This window comes from Papilio xuthus, unplaced genomic scaffold (genome assembly GCF_000836235.2).
Source record: "Papilio xuthus unplaced genomic scaffold, Pxut_1.1 DF825946.1, whole genome shotgun sequence".
Lineage (NCBI taxonomy): Eukaryota > Metazoa > Arthropoda > Insecta > Lepidoptera > Papilionidae > Papilio > Papilio xuthus.
The window spans coordinates 15,564,427-15,581,211 of NW_013532703.1; the positions used below are offsets into that span (position 1 = coordinate 15,564,427).

The window sequence follows — 16,785 nt, forward strand, 5'->3', positions numbered from 1 at the left end:
ATTCTAATAATTTTATATCATCAAGTAAGCTTGTGACGTCATACATGTTCGCCAAATTAACCGTTGCTCAAACATGTATTCCGAAACGTGGACCGGAAGATACGGAGATGCGTTGCTTGCTTGTTGGTACCACTTCTAAATAAAGAGCTCGACAAACTGGTCGGTTGAGGCGCTAGTATGGCCCCGTGATGACTCAAGATAATAAAACTTAAAGCGATTTTAATTGACCGAGATTGACGATGCATTTAAAGTTATTATAAATAAAAATGCATTTTTTTTAATATAACATGAAACAAACATTAGAATAAGACGATAAAATATGTAATAATAGTAAATAAATTAAACGTTAATTCAATTATTATTTAAAATAAATTGCTATAAAAAATCATCGTAATTTCTGGATTGCAACTCTATGGTCTTTTACCTTACTATTTAAAAGTTATAAATAAACGTAATATACTTAAAAATTTAACATTAAAAAATGTTGTATATTAAAAACAGTGATATCATCAGCTGTAAATGCTTACGCAAAAGGTCAGTGAATATTGGCAAAGCGTATGATTTCATTTTAATTTCAAAGCTTTGTTATTCATGGTTCAAGTCGGAATTTTATTGAGAAAATTAAATAAATAAAATTGAACATTATTCTATTAACGTTTGATGTTCGCAGAATGCTTTAAACAACCTTTTTCCATTCCATATGTGATTATTCCGAAGTAGGGGATCTTAATATAGATGAACAAGGTTCCTTACTTACTAATATACATACAACTATATTTATAATCTCCTTAAAGTTCATACCGGTATACTCATGAGCAGAAGAAAATGTTTACTGTCGTACTGTGGTCATAATGTACAGTCTAGAACATTTACGTTGTAGTCGAAAACGTGTCCTGACAGCTTGCTCTGCGATATTCGATCCTATGTGGGTAGCGAATTTAATTCTTTGACTGTTCACATCATAGAATGTCTGTAAATACACAGATGAAGTATTTCAGTAAACTCATTAAAGTTGTCATATAATTATAGAAATGTCTGTGATGCAGTCTGCGTATGATGATGGTGGGGAAGAGGGGGGAGTGTAAGGGTTGTTTGAGCCAGTCACAGCGGCGCCGACCATACTTCCACACGACGTAATGTGGTAAAAAGGCTCGAACGTCCCCCGACTCACTCGAGGGCTCTACACGTAAACTGATACTAAGCCTCTTAGACGTGGTCGTTAAACCACTTCCTAGACTTTCCACGAGTCGTGGTATATAATGCAAGCGTATGCCATTATGCGTATCTAATAGCTGGGATTTGATTTCTTTTACTTGTAAATTGTATACCAGACATTTTCATATTATTACTAGCTGTCGCCCGCGACCCCGTCCGCGTGGATATGTAAAAAAAACTTAATTACTGTAGCCTATGTGTTCTTTCAGACTATGTTCTATACGTATTTATCGAGATCTGTTCAGCCGTTCTAGAGATATCTTCAAACACCCACCCATCCATTCACACACATCACATCCATCTAAACATTCGCATTTATAATATTAGTAAGTTAAATAAAAAGTAGCCCTTCAAGGCATAAATTAAAAAAATATAAAAAAAAATGAATAACTAGTATCCTATGTCCGTCTCCTGGCTCTAAACTACCCTCTCACCAATTTTCAGCCATATTGGTAAAGTCGTTCTTGTGTTATTAATAGTGTATTATAACTAACACGGCTTTCTTTTCTATGTATAAGATTTCTTTACAAAAATTCTGAACCTTAATTTTTTTATTAAAATAAAAATTATGTTTACATTTAATTTGACATAATGCCATTATAGTACTTTTATAAAAGTATTTTTATAGTCATGACAAATTGCGTCGTAAGTTCGTAAGTACTTTATTACTTTCAGTAACTAGTGCATACTAAATTGTGAACTAATTTCAGTTGTGTTGAAAATATTATGCTCTTGTTTTATAATGTTGTTCACGATAGCCTTGAAAATGTAATTTAATATCATGAGGCGAGGCAACTTAATTACTTAGCCTGAAACTACAACATTTCCCCAAAAATATTTATTTTAGTAATTAGCTTTAGTCATAAAGTTAAATAATTTTTAAATTTTATTTTTGAAGGCTTTTTTAAGTTTAACAATTGTTTTAAGTATTTGAAAAATACCCTATATACGTAATAGATATTCTTCTTACTGTTACTAAGTAATAAATACGAATGTTAGCATGGATGGATGGATGTTCGTTAGAAGTTACCTCGGAAGGCTTAACGGATCTTGATGAAATTTCGCGTAGACGTAGAATATACTCTAGAGGAACACATAAGCTACTCATTAAGGTTTTTTTTAATTCTTCGCGGACAGTTAGTAAATTATATTTTGCGAGTACGATATTTTTATTTGACTAACAACCAGCTCCCCTAATAATATGGCATTGCGTCTGGAACAATGGTAGTGTGAAAATGTCTATGGCAGCTTGCAGCATTTATTCCATTGCACCAGTTGCAGACAAAAGTGATGCCAATACAATGAGAATCTATTATACTTTATGAACCGCTAGTCTATTGTCTATGGTCGAACCGAAATTTAAAATTGCTGAAGTTTTAGTTTTAAAATATTGAAATTAAAATTTTTCCTTATTACTTACGATTTTATGTCCTTACATGTCTTGGTGTTGCTAAAAAAATGGTTTAGTATCAGATTGGTCTTGATAATTATTTTTGTTGGGTTTGTTCGTTGAGTTGTTATTGATAAACTGAAATATTCGTTTTAGAAATCATGTGTCAATACAGATTGTAAATTCTGAATGTGAATTGCGTTAGTATGTTTTATTTATAAGTTTTATTGATGAGAACACGAACAGGCGATGATCGAACAGCGTCTGGAAAGTTTTCCACCGATGGCAGTTGGATTGCTTTTATATTTGGAAGCTTATGATTGCTTTTATATTTGTTGATAAATGTTACATTGCTCGTTGTTATACGATTTCTATAGTCATAGCCACACCTATCGGCCCTGAGCCTTGAGGCTTGCCGTCAGATTTTTTTATTTATTTTGTGGTTTTCTATTTGTCCATAGATATTTGTTCTATAGCTATGATCCTCCTGATAGACTCAAATAAAATAATCATGTTAACTAACAGGCTCATAAATTATATCAAATTTTGCCATATACTCGTGGATAAGTTCATTTTTATAATATACATTTTCAAACGACCCCTACTACTGAAATCGTTCATGCGTATTTTCAATCTCTCCAAATCAAACGCCTAAATAAACATCGTACAGTAATTCAGAGATGTGCACTGGTTGGTATTGAGTTGTCAGTACCGTCAACATTCATTGAGGCGTACTACTCAAATTAAAATTTACAGTCTTATTTTATGTTGTGAAGAGCCCTAGCGCCCGGCTCCTGCCCCATTGACCCCCTGAGATTTTGTTACACTCAGAAGCGATGTTTTCATGGATATTTTTGTAAAGTCACTGAACCAAATGAAATGTATTCATTATCAAATAAGGTACAGTCGTGCGCTTTCTAATTTGTATTATATAATATTGTTGATAAACTCAACGAAGGGAATTATAATTAGAAATCAAGTCATTATATCGACACTGTAGTCGCTTTTAAGTTTAACTGCCATGGCACAACATTAATGTCTCGTATTGATTTTGTGGCTACGATTCGTAGAACTTTGATCGATGTGTTACAATCGATTTTAACGACGATAACACTACCGGCATGACCTACGGTCTACAATCTTTTATGTCACTGTAATTTTGTTTGTGTAAATTTCAACAAAATTGCGATAAAAAATACGAATAGTATAAATAGTTTTGCCTAGCTTAGAGAGTTACGTGTTACTGTTTTACAACATAACATCTTCTTACAAACATTTTAAGGACGGCGAATGTATTTTAGAAAAAAATAACAAAAGAATTCCTGACTTAAATTAATTTATAGTCCCTTATCATTATTTTATAGTCAGAGGAACATCAGAGGCGGTCAATGTATTTGCGTATTGATGTGGTCAGTCATAAATCAATTGTGATTCAGCATCCAATGAGTCAGGGCATCTGCAGAGGCACTGCTGAACTCGGAAATGTTAACACACATTGACACAATTGGTGCATAATTGTATGCGGGTAAACACGTCATAGTGCCGCTGATACTAAAGTACATATGTGCATTGTTATCGGAATTAAGTTAGATGCCCTTAAATGTAATAATAGAAAGTTACAATTTTGTAAATGTTGAATAATTGATAATGCTCGAGATATAAGTTTTAGCCTTTAATTTTGTATGTTTTTCTAAGCATAGAATATAGTCATCAAAAATTAATTAAGACGATAATAGGAATAAGAGGCATTAGATCTCTGAGAACAAATAAATCTATTTCGCCTAGATATGTTACTACTGATTGTAAATGATGTTAAGATTAGATGGAGAGGACTTAAGGATGTTACGAGAGGGATGTGTCCATTATCTAGTCTCAAACTAGATGACAGTCCAACTCTTGTTTCTAACTACTTGACCAAGTTTGAAGAATTGACTGTTATTCGTATGCTTTACCTTTAAATTAAATTAAAAATAAAATAGTAGTTAAATTTGGTTCTCATACACTCGTTTTGGTTTATGCATCTTGTCTTACGCGACTAAAGTTTTTAACCTATATTATCTTTAAAAAAGACTGTTAACCTCATGTACTATAGTGTAAAAGTAGGAGTTAACCGGAATCGACTGGTCCTTACTTTCCCTAACTCGATCGACCTGCTTTACAAAGTGTTACAGATAAGATTTGCCGTACAGCTTCGATGAACTTAGAACTTTTATTTCAAACTTGTGTTACTTACATTTCGATTCATCCGACGAATAGAGTTACACTTTATGAATAAGAGATTCCTTAAGAAAGTATCTATTTTCATAGCTCGATAACTGCAGATTTTTTTTTAATAAACCTTAAATTTTATGAATCTATATGAACCTGCGTACGAGCAGCTTTTTAATAAGCAATATATTGCAGTGATTTCGTATAATGCAACTAATTATACACGTTCGTCTTACGTGTGACAGCGATACTTTGTTTTTGCCTTTGGAACGGTCCGCGGCCGCCATGCCGCCTGCCGCCATGCCGAGTATCGATGAGAAACTTGTCTTAACGGTCGTCGGTACTCGCTTCCATCTGACGTCACCCCTCTTAATAAACCATAACCACCGCGAATCACTTCCGATCGTTTATACAAATAAGTATACGTTTTTAATCATTCCAATAATTTGATACTGTGTTGCGGTTTCTGTAGTCTCGAATTTTACTACTCCTTTATAAGTATATTTTAAAGCATTCAACATGTAATCGGCTAGTCTAAGTTAGTTGACCTGGGTATAGTCTGCTAACCTTGTCATAGTTTTATTTGAAATGACCTGATCTGAAAATAAAAGTAATTATAAAGATATTAAGGTACTACAGTGAAAAATGGTCAATTTCCGCATATATGATATAGATGCAGGTATATGTGGTGCAGTCTTATGCATGTCGTTGTTGACATGCAACATAGCAATCAAAATATCTCTACAAAAAATAGTATTTTAATAATATCTTCCTATACTTTTTTCTAGGACACTATAATTAAGACAAAATGCCCTCTCACCCTTGATCTAAAGAACATTACAAAAATTACGAATGAACTTTTGTAGTAGAACACAGTAAATTAAGAAAATTTGTCATCGCCGAAACAACATTAATTAATGTCACTTTTTTGTCTGTAGATACCGATGGATCAAAAACGGCAAACCTTTCGAATACTCGAGCTACGACACGCGAATCTCCCAGCAGCCGGGTCGAGGCACGCTGGTCGTCAGCAAGCCCCGCGATGAGGACCTCGGCCAGTACCAGTGCTTCGCCTACAACGAGTGGGGCACGGCCACCTCGAACTCTGTCTTCGTGCGGAAAGCCGAGCTCAACTCGTTTAAAGAGGCAGACGGCCCTCAGCAGACCATCACCGCCCAGGAAGGCTTTCCTTTCAAGTTGACCTGTGAACCCCCAGACGGTCACCCCAGCCCCAATGTTTACTGGATGCTGCAAGGAGATCAGGGACAGCTCAAAACCATAAACAATTCGCGAATGACGCTCGATCCCGAGGGTAACCTCTGGTTCTCGAACGTAACTCGATTCGACGCTAGCAACGATTACGCGTACACTTGTGCCGCCAAGTCCGTCTTCCGTAACGAGTACAAGCTCGGCAATAAGGTGTACCTGGAGGTGCAGCAGACGGGTCTGTCGCCGGCACTGAATAAGCATGAGCCTGTCCGTCAGTATACTTCTAGAAGGGTCGAGAAGGCGTGGCGCGGGAAGAAGGTCGAACTCTACTGCATCTATGGTGGAACGTGAGTATATATTTTCGATTTCATAAAAATATTGGATGTTCGGTAGTATCAAAGTTTGAAAAGCTAACTAGCAATTACACAGTTGTCCTAGTTCCATTGAACCTTGCACTAGTTCTAACAGGAGCATCATGACCTAAATTTTTCCTGGGAATTTCGATCAATACAGCTTTTGACATAATTTTAGATATTGGTGCTAAGATATTACGGTTATTGTGAATATAGTCTCGAATATACACTTATTTAAAATCCTCGGCAGTGATAAAAACACTAAAAATTATGATATTTTTTCTTGAAATATAATTGCGTATGATCGTGACAACTCACCTAGGAGATCTGATCACGACATTCAAGAGCCGACAACATCTGTGACGTAATATGCAACAATAATACCTGTGACGTCATAATTGTTGCTTAGTGCACGTTAGTATTGATTTTGAAGTGCAGCTCGCCCACACCGGGACAGCCGACCCCGGGTCACTGGGGTAGTGTTCGTAATTGTAAGCGATTACGTAATACTGACAGTTATATTAATAGATGGCTCCGATGACTCAATTGTTCATGTGTTTATTTTATTTTTATATTTAATATATGTAAATGATGTTTGTTATACGTTTACTAAATATAAATATGTTCATTAGAATTATAATTTTGTTTGTAGGAATTGTTTAACTTACAACTTAAGTTACGTAAAGTTAAATCATGTTTTAATAATATTATATGTGGTATTTTATTATATTTTCTCCAATAAGATGTGTTTAAAATACTGTTTAATAATAAGATATTTTAACACTGCTTATAATTTTTTATGTGTGTTGTTGCCGTTATGTTAAATTCTTTTGTGTTTTGGATTATGGCAAGTATATATACGACCAATTAATAATTCATTGGTTTCCTAACATAACGTCGACAGTTTATCAGAAAATAACTCAATGAATCATCATCAGCCAGCAACTCATTCTTCATGGCAGTCGTTTATATGTGTAGATTATAACAACCGCTGCCTATTTCCGTCTAGAAACTCGGTACACAGATAATTTAGATGGCTCCTAGACTATATCAAAGAATTAAATATTTTCTTCCTACATAAATCCTTCTACAAATCATATTCCCCTTGTTGAATAACGAGCTGTTCTTGCAGGCCATTGCCTCAAATAGTATGGAAGAAGAACGGCAGCCGTATTCTATCATCTCAGCGCATCACGCAAGACAACTATGGAAAGACATTGGTAATCAGACGCGCTGGCTATGAGGACCAGGGTACCTATACATGCGAAGTCAGCAACGGCGTCGGTACCGCGCAGACATACTCCATACAGCTCAATGTTGAAGGTCAGTACAAACTCATGGACAAAATTAGATAATTGGTTGCCTAGCCTTATAATTATCAAAGTTACTCTTACTAAGATAAAATCACACAATACACTTAAGGATTGCTTAAGTCTTCTTTGAGTGCGGTAAAGAACGGGAGTTGTATATATAAGACACACGCCTTTTTTATTATACGTTCTTGAAAAATACACTTTTAAGTCTATAGACAAATGATGACAATGATAATGCAACATACATAAAACATAACTATACTTCGGAACTTCTTTGCCATGTGCAAGAATCTTAGAGACGCCATTACGCGAAAAGCGGAGTAAACGCTGGGAACAAACATCCATTATCATACAAACGCTTAGCGTCTCGTATGTCAGATGAAGCTTACGTTTTATGGATAGAATCTCCAAACATTATTTTCACGATAGACAACTTAGATAGGAATAGAGTGACCAATTTGGTGGATGTAATTATTATAAAGTTGTTTTTATTGTATTTTATACATACATAAAAAAATCGCTTTTTATTTTTGATTATTGTTACTAAAATTATAGTGAATATGTAGATCTATTAATTGTCATATAAAAAATCAAATGTGTTGTGTTGTAGTCGAGTTGAATAGAAATAAGAAATTAAAACAAACCTGTCTATTCAACTTCCCAAGTCTGTAATCACAGACAAGTTTATATTATCAATTTGAACACTAAATCTTTCCAAACTAAATCCATAGACAATAAATGATATTGTCAGCCAGTGCTCTGTAGAATTATTTCCGTTTAATTTGTCAGTATATAGTACTATTAGTATAGGTATTCAATTTCCGAATCGATGAACAGTATCGGAGCCACGCTGGCTACTAAAGGTGCAAAGTTAGACGTATAGCTAACATATGGACTTAGTTTGTCCATGCGTACGTGTGTAGGGTGGGGTGCATTGTGGTATGCGGTCGTAATTCAATTGTCGAGGAAGTGCACTCACTACTACACACGGACTATTTCGGCCAATGTGCCACACGTCATCTGTTAATATATAGTCAGAGAAATAAATTTGCAACCCACTTAGTATCGAATATCGTACAACAATCAGGGTTTTCGACCTAATGACGTTAGCGGTAAGTACTTAACCGAAATGGGTAGGACATTTACGTTCTCGACTGTACTTGGGGTTCCGTTGTGTGTAATGCTATTGACCAGTGTTGTATGAAATAGATAATGAACACGCTTATAAGGTTTCAATGAAATTTGAATTTGAAGCCATTAAAACATTCACAAGACGGCGCCGATGGTAAACTTTTGAAACACAAAAAAAAACTCAAACTGAAATAACCGTTCTGTTTACTACAATGCGGTTTATATGATCTTAAAAAAATATAATAAAAATTACTAAGATTAAATCATCGATGAAAATAGCAAAAACATAATAAAGAAAGCAAGAAATTAATTTAAACAAAAATAAAGGGTAGGTTAGGACGTTGAAGGTATATCAGCTTCATTTGTTTATAAGCTGTTCAATACTTTCTTCTTGAGTACGTATTATAAATTAGAAATTGTATCCACGTCTCAACTTCTGTCCGAGTCACGTCAGAGGCGGAACTGTATAGAACCATATAGACCGCTGTAATTAGGACCTTTGGGACGCTACACAACGCTACACGACGATCGTATAATTCATACATTTACATACATACACATGTGCGTCGAACATTTGTGGATACAAAGATATGTGATATGATACCTGTTACTTAGTATTCAAAAATATACTCATAGATGAGATAAGTCCAGTAGTTACGTTATAAAAATAATCATTTGTAAAACGTATGTACGCTTATATTAAAAATGAAGATTTAGAAAACCCATATAAAAAAATTTTATCCCAGTTTTCTTAAGAATAAAAAAGAAGTTCAGTGTTAAAATGATGTAACTTATTTCAAGAGAATAATAATTAAAATGTTTATTAAATTACAGTCTGTTCACGGGAAACTGTACCTTTTGAATTGCAAATGGGTAAAATTAAATGTTACTCGTAAGTGCATCAAGAGAGCCCAGTGGGTCAACAGGAATAGCTGAAATACTACAGGCTGTTGTTAATTGTCGCACGGGGGATGTTTGGCTGGATTCCATCATAAAACCCTCCAACGATTATAATTCAAGAGCTGTATTCTTTTGGCTCTTTCCCCCGCTTTTAAATTTATGATGACAACAGAAATGCATTTAGTACTTTCAATGGAATTCTCGTTTACATTTTCCATTTAAAAACTTTTTGGCATGGTTTTTATTTTTAACTAGGGTAATGATTTAAGTTGTGGAGATTAATAGGATGTGAAAACATGTCTTGATTAATGTAAAATTATTTAGTATAAAATATTACTCTGCTATCTCTTAGACTATATTTATTGTAAGTAGCTACTTCACAAACTTATAAGTGAATTGTAACAGCTGTAATATTTATAAAGTGCACATACTGAATACAATTTTCACGCAACATGTTCCACGTGCTTATTGCATAACATCGACGTCATGCAATTGAGATGTCCCATTTGTACTGAGATACGCAACGCGTCCTTATTCCCGTTCACACAGGCATTTAAGATCAACAGAGATAAGAGATTTGATAATGTTGCATAACACCAACCCAACTTTTTCTTTTATCCAAGTCATGATTTAGGATATAATTTTGTGTTTTATGCCTGTATTAAACGGCAATCGTCACAATATATTTGAGTTAAGTAAAGAGGTTTGTTATGAACACAGTGATGTTCCAGTAATATCTGTGCGACTCGTAATTGCGGTAGACACGCGACACAATGTCACGAGCCCGTTTTGTTAATTGTATGCACGCTAGAGAACGCACTCTTAAATCCCATACACACATTCTGTTCGAAAATGCTGACATAAATGCATTAAATACATTTTTAGTTAGTCTTATTACGAATTGTATGAATGGTAGTAATCCCTTTTGCGTTTGTTTGTGTCAAAAACCGACTAAATTACAACCAAACAGACTGACAATGTACTAGAGAAATAAGTATTTATAAGTAATCATCATTTTGTTTTCCAGCTGCACCATTCTTCACCGAGGAGCCGCAGTTCCAGAACCTGGCTGAAGGTGAGACGGCGGTGATCAACTGCCGCGCGGGGGGCACGCCCGAGCCCCAGATCTCGTGGGTGCACAACGGCAAGCCCATCGAACAAGCGGAACCCAACGCACGTCGGCAAATCACCGCCAACTCCATCGTCATCACTGACCTTGTGAAGAAGGACACAGGAAACTACGGCTGTAACGCAACCAACTCCAATGGTTATGTCTACAAGGATGTCTATATTAATGTGCAATGTGAGTATACTTTATTATTTTTAAGTGTTTGAGTCAAAGTTACTTCTTGGCAGGGGCATAACCACGCCCCCAGTGATGGTCAATATTGACACCACTATAGACATGCAGACGTTATGATTCTAAAAATTATGTCATTTTAATGTCCTTGTCTTAATTTTCACTAGTTTTATTGTAACCAGTGAATTATACTGTAATATTTTAGTTACGTCCTTGAAAAGTGTAGGAAATGAAAATCCCGACGGCGTTCACAATATGAACTGTGTCGTTACATTTTATGTTTCAAACTTCACACAGTTCAAATTACGTAAATAAAGTGTGCGACATGTTCACTTCCTTAGCAATTACGTGGGCTCTTGTAATGTCAACAGAGCACTCGTCAGCCGCCGAGAGATGCGGTGAAAAGATACGCACAAATACTCACACCATTCATTTTGTGTTACGAATTGTCACATTTGCATACATGTTGACGTTGCTATTCATACTAATTTGAATGGTGCTCTATTTGACACTATTTATTACAGAGGAGAATTGCATTTAATTGTCATACAGTCAAACAAAAATACAATGCGTGTATATCTTACTTCTTATATTATAAATGCGAGTGTTTGGATGGATGGATGTTTGTTTGAAGGTATCTCTAGTTCGGCTGTATGGATCTCGCTGAAATTTGGCATAGATGTAGAACATAGTCTGGAAGAACACATAGGCTACTAATTGAGTTTTAGTCGCAGGCAACAGCTAGTTTGTAATTCTAATGAAGGAACCATGAGTCAATTTCCATAGAACTCTAACAAAGATGTTTTCGTGAAATTCGGTTATGCGTAGCTACTGTTTGAAGCCCTAAAATATGTCACGCAATGAATACTCACGCAATAACCTCGAACAATATCGTCCTAAATAAAAATTAATTGGTCACATCCTTACTGGACTAAACTAAAATGGTTATTCCTGTATCCAAACAGCTACTTCGTAATGCTACCACGGTAAACTATAACAATAACCGTCAGTTACAATTAATCATACCAAAAGTTTCGTACAACTATCAGATTTGAACGTTAAAATGTATTCGTTAAAGTTGATTTTGCTATGCCATGTTTTTACATCTGCTTTACTGCTTTTTCAAAAAAACTCGATGCGTTTACAAAAGCGTAATGTAGTTCATTGATCCTATACAAAATGTTGCAATGCAGAAATTCTTTGTTTGGCTTTTTTAACGTTATATAAAATGCGACATACAAAGATTTATGCTGGGTACGGTTGTAGGATTTATGTTTCGTTTTTATTTGCAAGGGGACGTACGTACGTAAGACTTTAGAAATTCTACAATACGACTCCGAACTGCTAAAAAATCCCAATATATTTATCATAAAAGGTATCGTGATCAGAATTACCTAACAAAACGTAAACCTAAGAAGTTAAATAAGATCGTCTTATTTTAGGTGGTAACATGTGTGATATGACACGTAAAGTTTGTCTACTTTTGCGAAATAAATATCTTCTTATCGATTACAACTCTTGGTAAAATGCGAGGGATGAAAGTAAATAAGGGACAATTCACAAAATAGGAAAAATATTTGGAGTACACTCGAGCAAGATAATACGCCCTCTTCAGATATAGCTGGCTGTACAATTTTCCTGAAAATTGGTATTATGAAGTGGAATGACCCGTGCTTCGCCGGTCAACACCCCTTGACATTACCCCAGCAAGGGGATCTAAGACGATAATTTTTTTTCCTAGGGGTTGGTTAACGTTAGGGTAGCCGCAATATATGAATAGTTTTTATCACAAAGGATCACTACGTGAAATTATGCCGTTACCTAATAAAACTTACGTTGTTATAAATTTTTATTTTTAATAACTTTTTTTAAAGAAAATAACAAAGTGTTGATTTGAACATTTCTGCCTTTCGTAATTTATTCAGATTGCAATTTCAAATTTAAGAATCGCGTATGCTTGGTTTCACAATTGCAGGATGAGGAAGTCAAATCCCCTACCTAACACATATGCATGATTAAAACACTGTCGGTTGAAGCACAAAGGCCGTGGTACGAACCGCGTCGCTGCGTCTCGCCACCTTTACCTGAATGCCATTGTGCTCTCACCCCAACATCCCCCTCGCTGCGACGGATTTGTGTCGGTTCGATTCCTACTAACAATCGAGTGCTCTTGCACTATTAAATATCGCAGATTATCTGTTAAGTAGATAATATCACAGTAAATATTACGTGTTTATTATTTTCGTACGATTCGTCTACGATTACATTTTACGCTGTTTTAAACATGTTTCTAAACAGTTTGGACTTGTAATACGTAACAGTTGCGGACGGTAGGATACGTCAATTGTATCTAGTACATCCTTATGAGGTGTGGAGTTCTCTGCACGCCCACGATGCAATCTGCTCTCAGCGGAACCGACACTTACGTGTGCAACTTACGTCGACCACTGACAGTTACGAGGTTACTCACCTGGATGGTTATAGTTAATATCCAATCAGTTTCTCAGGCAGTTCATTCGACTCGAAGACTTCTTGGCTAATAAAAAAAAATCAAAAAGTGACTTACACCAGGGGGCACGTTATGTTTAAACTATTTGCATACGTAGTTGTGAATTACAGCGATCCCGCCCGAAATCAAGGAGGGCCCGGAGAACCTGACCAAGGTGGACGGCTCTGAAGCCGTACTCAAGTGCCGCGTGTTCGGCGCCCCACGACCCATCGTCAAATGGATGCGCGACGACGTCGACGTTACAGGCGGAAAGTCAGTACATCAATAACTTAACATCTTAGTTTGATTTACTACATATAAATGTATTAATGTGTACTAAATTGTTGGAAAATGTTTGTTGTTCAGGTACAACATAACGGCCGAGGGCGACCTGGTGATCAGAGACGTGTCCTACACCGATGTCGGCACATACGAGTGCTACGCCAAGAACAAATTCGGCGAGAAGTCTGCATATGGCTCCCTCACTGTCAAGAGTTAGTATAGCGCTATTGAACTAATCATTAGACATATAATATGTGATGACAGCTTTTTCATAGTACATAATGTGTTCCAGAGCGCACCGTGATAACTGACAAGCCGGATAACTACGAGGTAGCGGCGGGCTCCTCGGCCACGTTCCGCTGCAACGCGCACGCAGACGACTCGCTGCGCCTCGACATCGTGTGGCTGAACGACGGACAGCCCATAGACTTCGAGGCCCAGCCGCGCTTCCGCGTCACCAACGACCACTCCCTGCTCATCTCTGACACCAGCGAGCTCGACTCCGGCGAGTACACCTGCATCGCGCGCACCAGCGTCGACGAGGCGCGCGCACAGGCCACGCTCACAGTGCAAGGTCAGTACACCACTTCCCCACAAATCTTTTACCTATACGCTCACACACACACAGGAACTGACACGACCCGTGATCCCTTACAGATAAACCCAACCCACCGGCACTGGACGGCGTCGAATGTCACGAGAAAGTGGCCACCCTCCGCTGGCACTCGATGGGCGACAACCGCGCCCCCATCCTGCGCTTCTCCATCCAGTACAACACGACGTTCACGCCGGACACGTGGGACGTGGCCAGCGACAACGTGCCCGCCATCGACACCTCGTGGACCGTCGAGCTCAGCCCCTGGGCCAACTACACCTTCCGCGTCATGGCCTGGAACAAGATCGGGCCCTCCTCGCCCTCCGCGCACTCCGACGTCTGCACCACGCAGCCCGACGTGCCCTACAAGAACCCCGACAACGTCGAGGGCAAAGGACGCGATCCCACCAACATGGTTATCTCGTGGACGGTAAGTACATCACATGTGAATTGTACGTATTGTATCTACTTTTGAGTACTACAATCTGTGTTGATTTTCTTCAGAAAATGCCTCAAATCGAACACAACGGTCCCGGGTTCTACTACCTGGTGTCGTGGCGGCGCAACATCACGGGACAGCCGTGGAACGACCAGCAGGTCACCGACTGGCAGGACACCGAGCTCATCGTGCCCAACACGCCCACCTTCCAGCCCTACAGGATCAAGGTCATCGCCGTCAACTCCAAAGGAACTTCCAATGTAGCCCCCGTCGAAGTTATTGGATGGTCAGGAGAAGACACCCCATTGCAGGCACCCACCAACTTCACCTTAGTACAAGTGACAACCGGCACCACGGCCCTGCTCAGCTGGAACCCAGTGTCGGCCGAGTCCGTGCGCGGTCACTTCAAGGGTTACAAGATCCAGACCTGGACCGACGGGGAGGAGGACAGAGTCAAGGAGATTCTAGTGAAAGCCGACGCGTCAAGTGCTCTCGTATCCAAGTTCAGGCCCTTTAAGAAAAACAATGCGAGGATCTTAGTTTACAACGGCCGCTTCAACGGACCTCCAAGTGAAGTTCTAAGCTTCCTCACTCCCGAAGGAAAACCCGGCACCGTCAAGTCTTTCGAAGTATACCCCATCGGATCCTCGGCTATGCTACTCAAGTGGGACAAACCGATCGAAGAGAACGGAGTCTTGACAGGCTACAAGATTTACTATCAAAAAGTAACGGGAACCGCTCTGGGTCCGTTACAGGAGAGGAAGAAGGAAATCGATCCCAAATTCGACCGCGCAAAGTTGGCCGGTCTGGAGCCCAACACTAAGTACAGGATCGAAATTAGAGCTAAGACGAAAGCTGGAGAAGGTGAAAAGTACTACGTAGAGCAAACCACTAAAGCCATGGTTAACGCGAAGCCGGACATTCCTGTCTTCGAGACTATGACGGTGCCCGCTAAGGAGGGGACGGCTCATATCCTCGTACGTTGGATACCTTCATTGGATGGTCACCCCGGCACACACTTCGTGGCGTGGTACAAGCTGAAGGGGCACCCCGACTGGCTGAAGACCAACGAGATAACGGAGGACGACTACGTGATAGTGACCGGCCTGGAGCCCGGGCAGGTGTACGAGGTGAAGGTGACGGCGCACGACGGGGAGTACTTCAGTACCAGTGAGATCAAGGATGTTGACACAACTATTGGTAAATATTTATTGATTTTTTTTTGAGTTTTTAAAATGTTCTCAAATTTGCCGGCACGTGTTGCAAACATAAATATTGATGATGAGGAGGTTACGTATATTTTTCAGACGGTCCGATGATACTGCGCGACGACAAGATGGCGACAGCGGGGTGGTTCATCGGCGTGATGCTGGCGCTGGCGTTCCTGCTGCTGGTGCTGGTGCTGGTGTGCGTGGTGCGACGCAACCGCGGCGGCAAGTACGACGTGCACGACCGCGAGCTCGCGCACGGCCGCCGCGACTATCCTGACGGCGGCTTCCACGAGTACACGCACCCGTACGTACCTCACCCCACTGTTAAACAAAACTAGGTGTCACCCGCAACTTCCACCTGGACTGACGTGGAATTAAACATTCTTCATCGATCCAAAACTTCATCAATATCTGTTTAGTCGTTCTAACATTCAACCAGCCATCTGTTTTCAAATTTTAGTAAAAAAAATCCGATTATTACACACCTAATAAGTTGATTAAATGCGAACAGTGGTGTGTTATGTTGTTGCCATATCACTGTTAGAAAATAATTGAATGCATTTGCTACATTGTATGGTATCCATATGTATACGTGTTGTATTTGTACGTGTCGTCAGACTGGACAACAAGTCGCGGCACAGCATGAGCAGCGGCACCAAGCCCGGCCCTGAGAGCGACACCGACTCCATGGCCGAGTACGGCGAGGGAGAGACCGGTAACTATCATTTACTTGTTCATTGCATTCCTTGTC

The 16,785-nt window shown here is 38.7% G+C and overlaps 1 protein-coding gene across 2 annotated transcripts in view; it reads left to right on the top strand.

Annotated features, from left to right (window-relative positions):
- LOC106124358 (neuroglian) overlaps nt 1–16,785 on the top strand; it is a 28,410-nt gene that overhangs the window by 6,505 nt on the left and 5,120 nt on the right. For both annotated transcript variants that reach the window (XM_013320928.1, XM_013320929.1), the window contains exons 4-13: nt 5,752–6,369; nt 7,508–7,698; nt 10,747–11,022; nt 13,639–13,780; nt 13,874–14,001; nt 14,082–14,363; nt 14,447–14,814; nt 14,889–16,023; nt 16,131–16,338; nt 16,652–16,749. In XM_013320928.1, the coding sequence (XP_013176382.1) occupies nt 5,752–6,369; nt 7,508–7,698; nt 10,747–11,022; nt 13,639–13,780; nt 13,874–14,001; nt 14,082–14,363; nt 14,447–14,814; nt 14,889–16,023; nt 16,131–16,338; nt 16,652–16,749 (3,446 nt within the window). The remainder of the gene's footprint in view (nt 1–5,751; nt 6,370–7,507; nt 7,699–10,746; nt 11,023–13,638; nt 13,781–13,873; nt 14,002–14,081; nt 14,364–14,446; nt 14,815–14,888; nt 16,024–16,130; nt 16,339–16,651; nt 16,750–16,785) is intronic.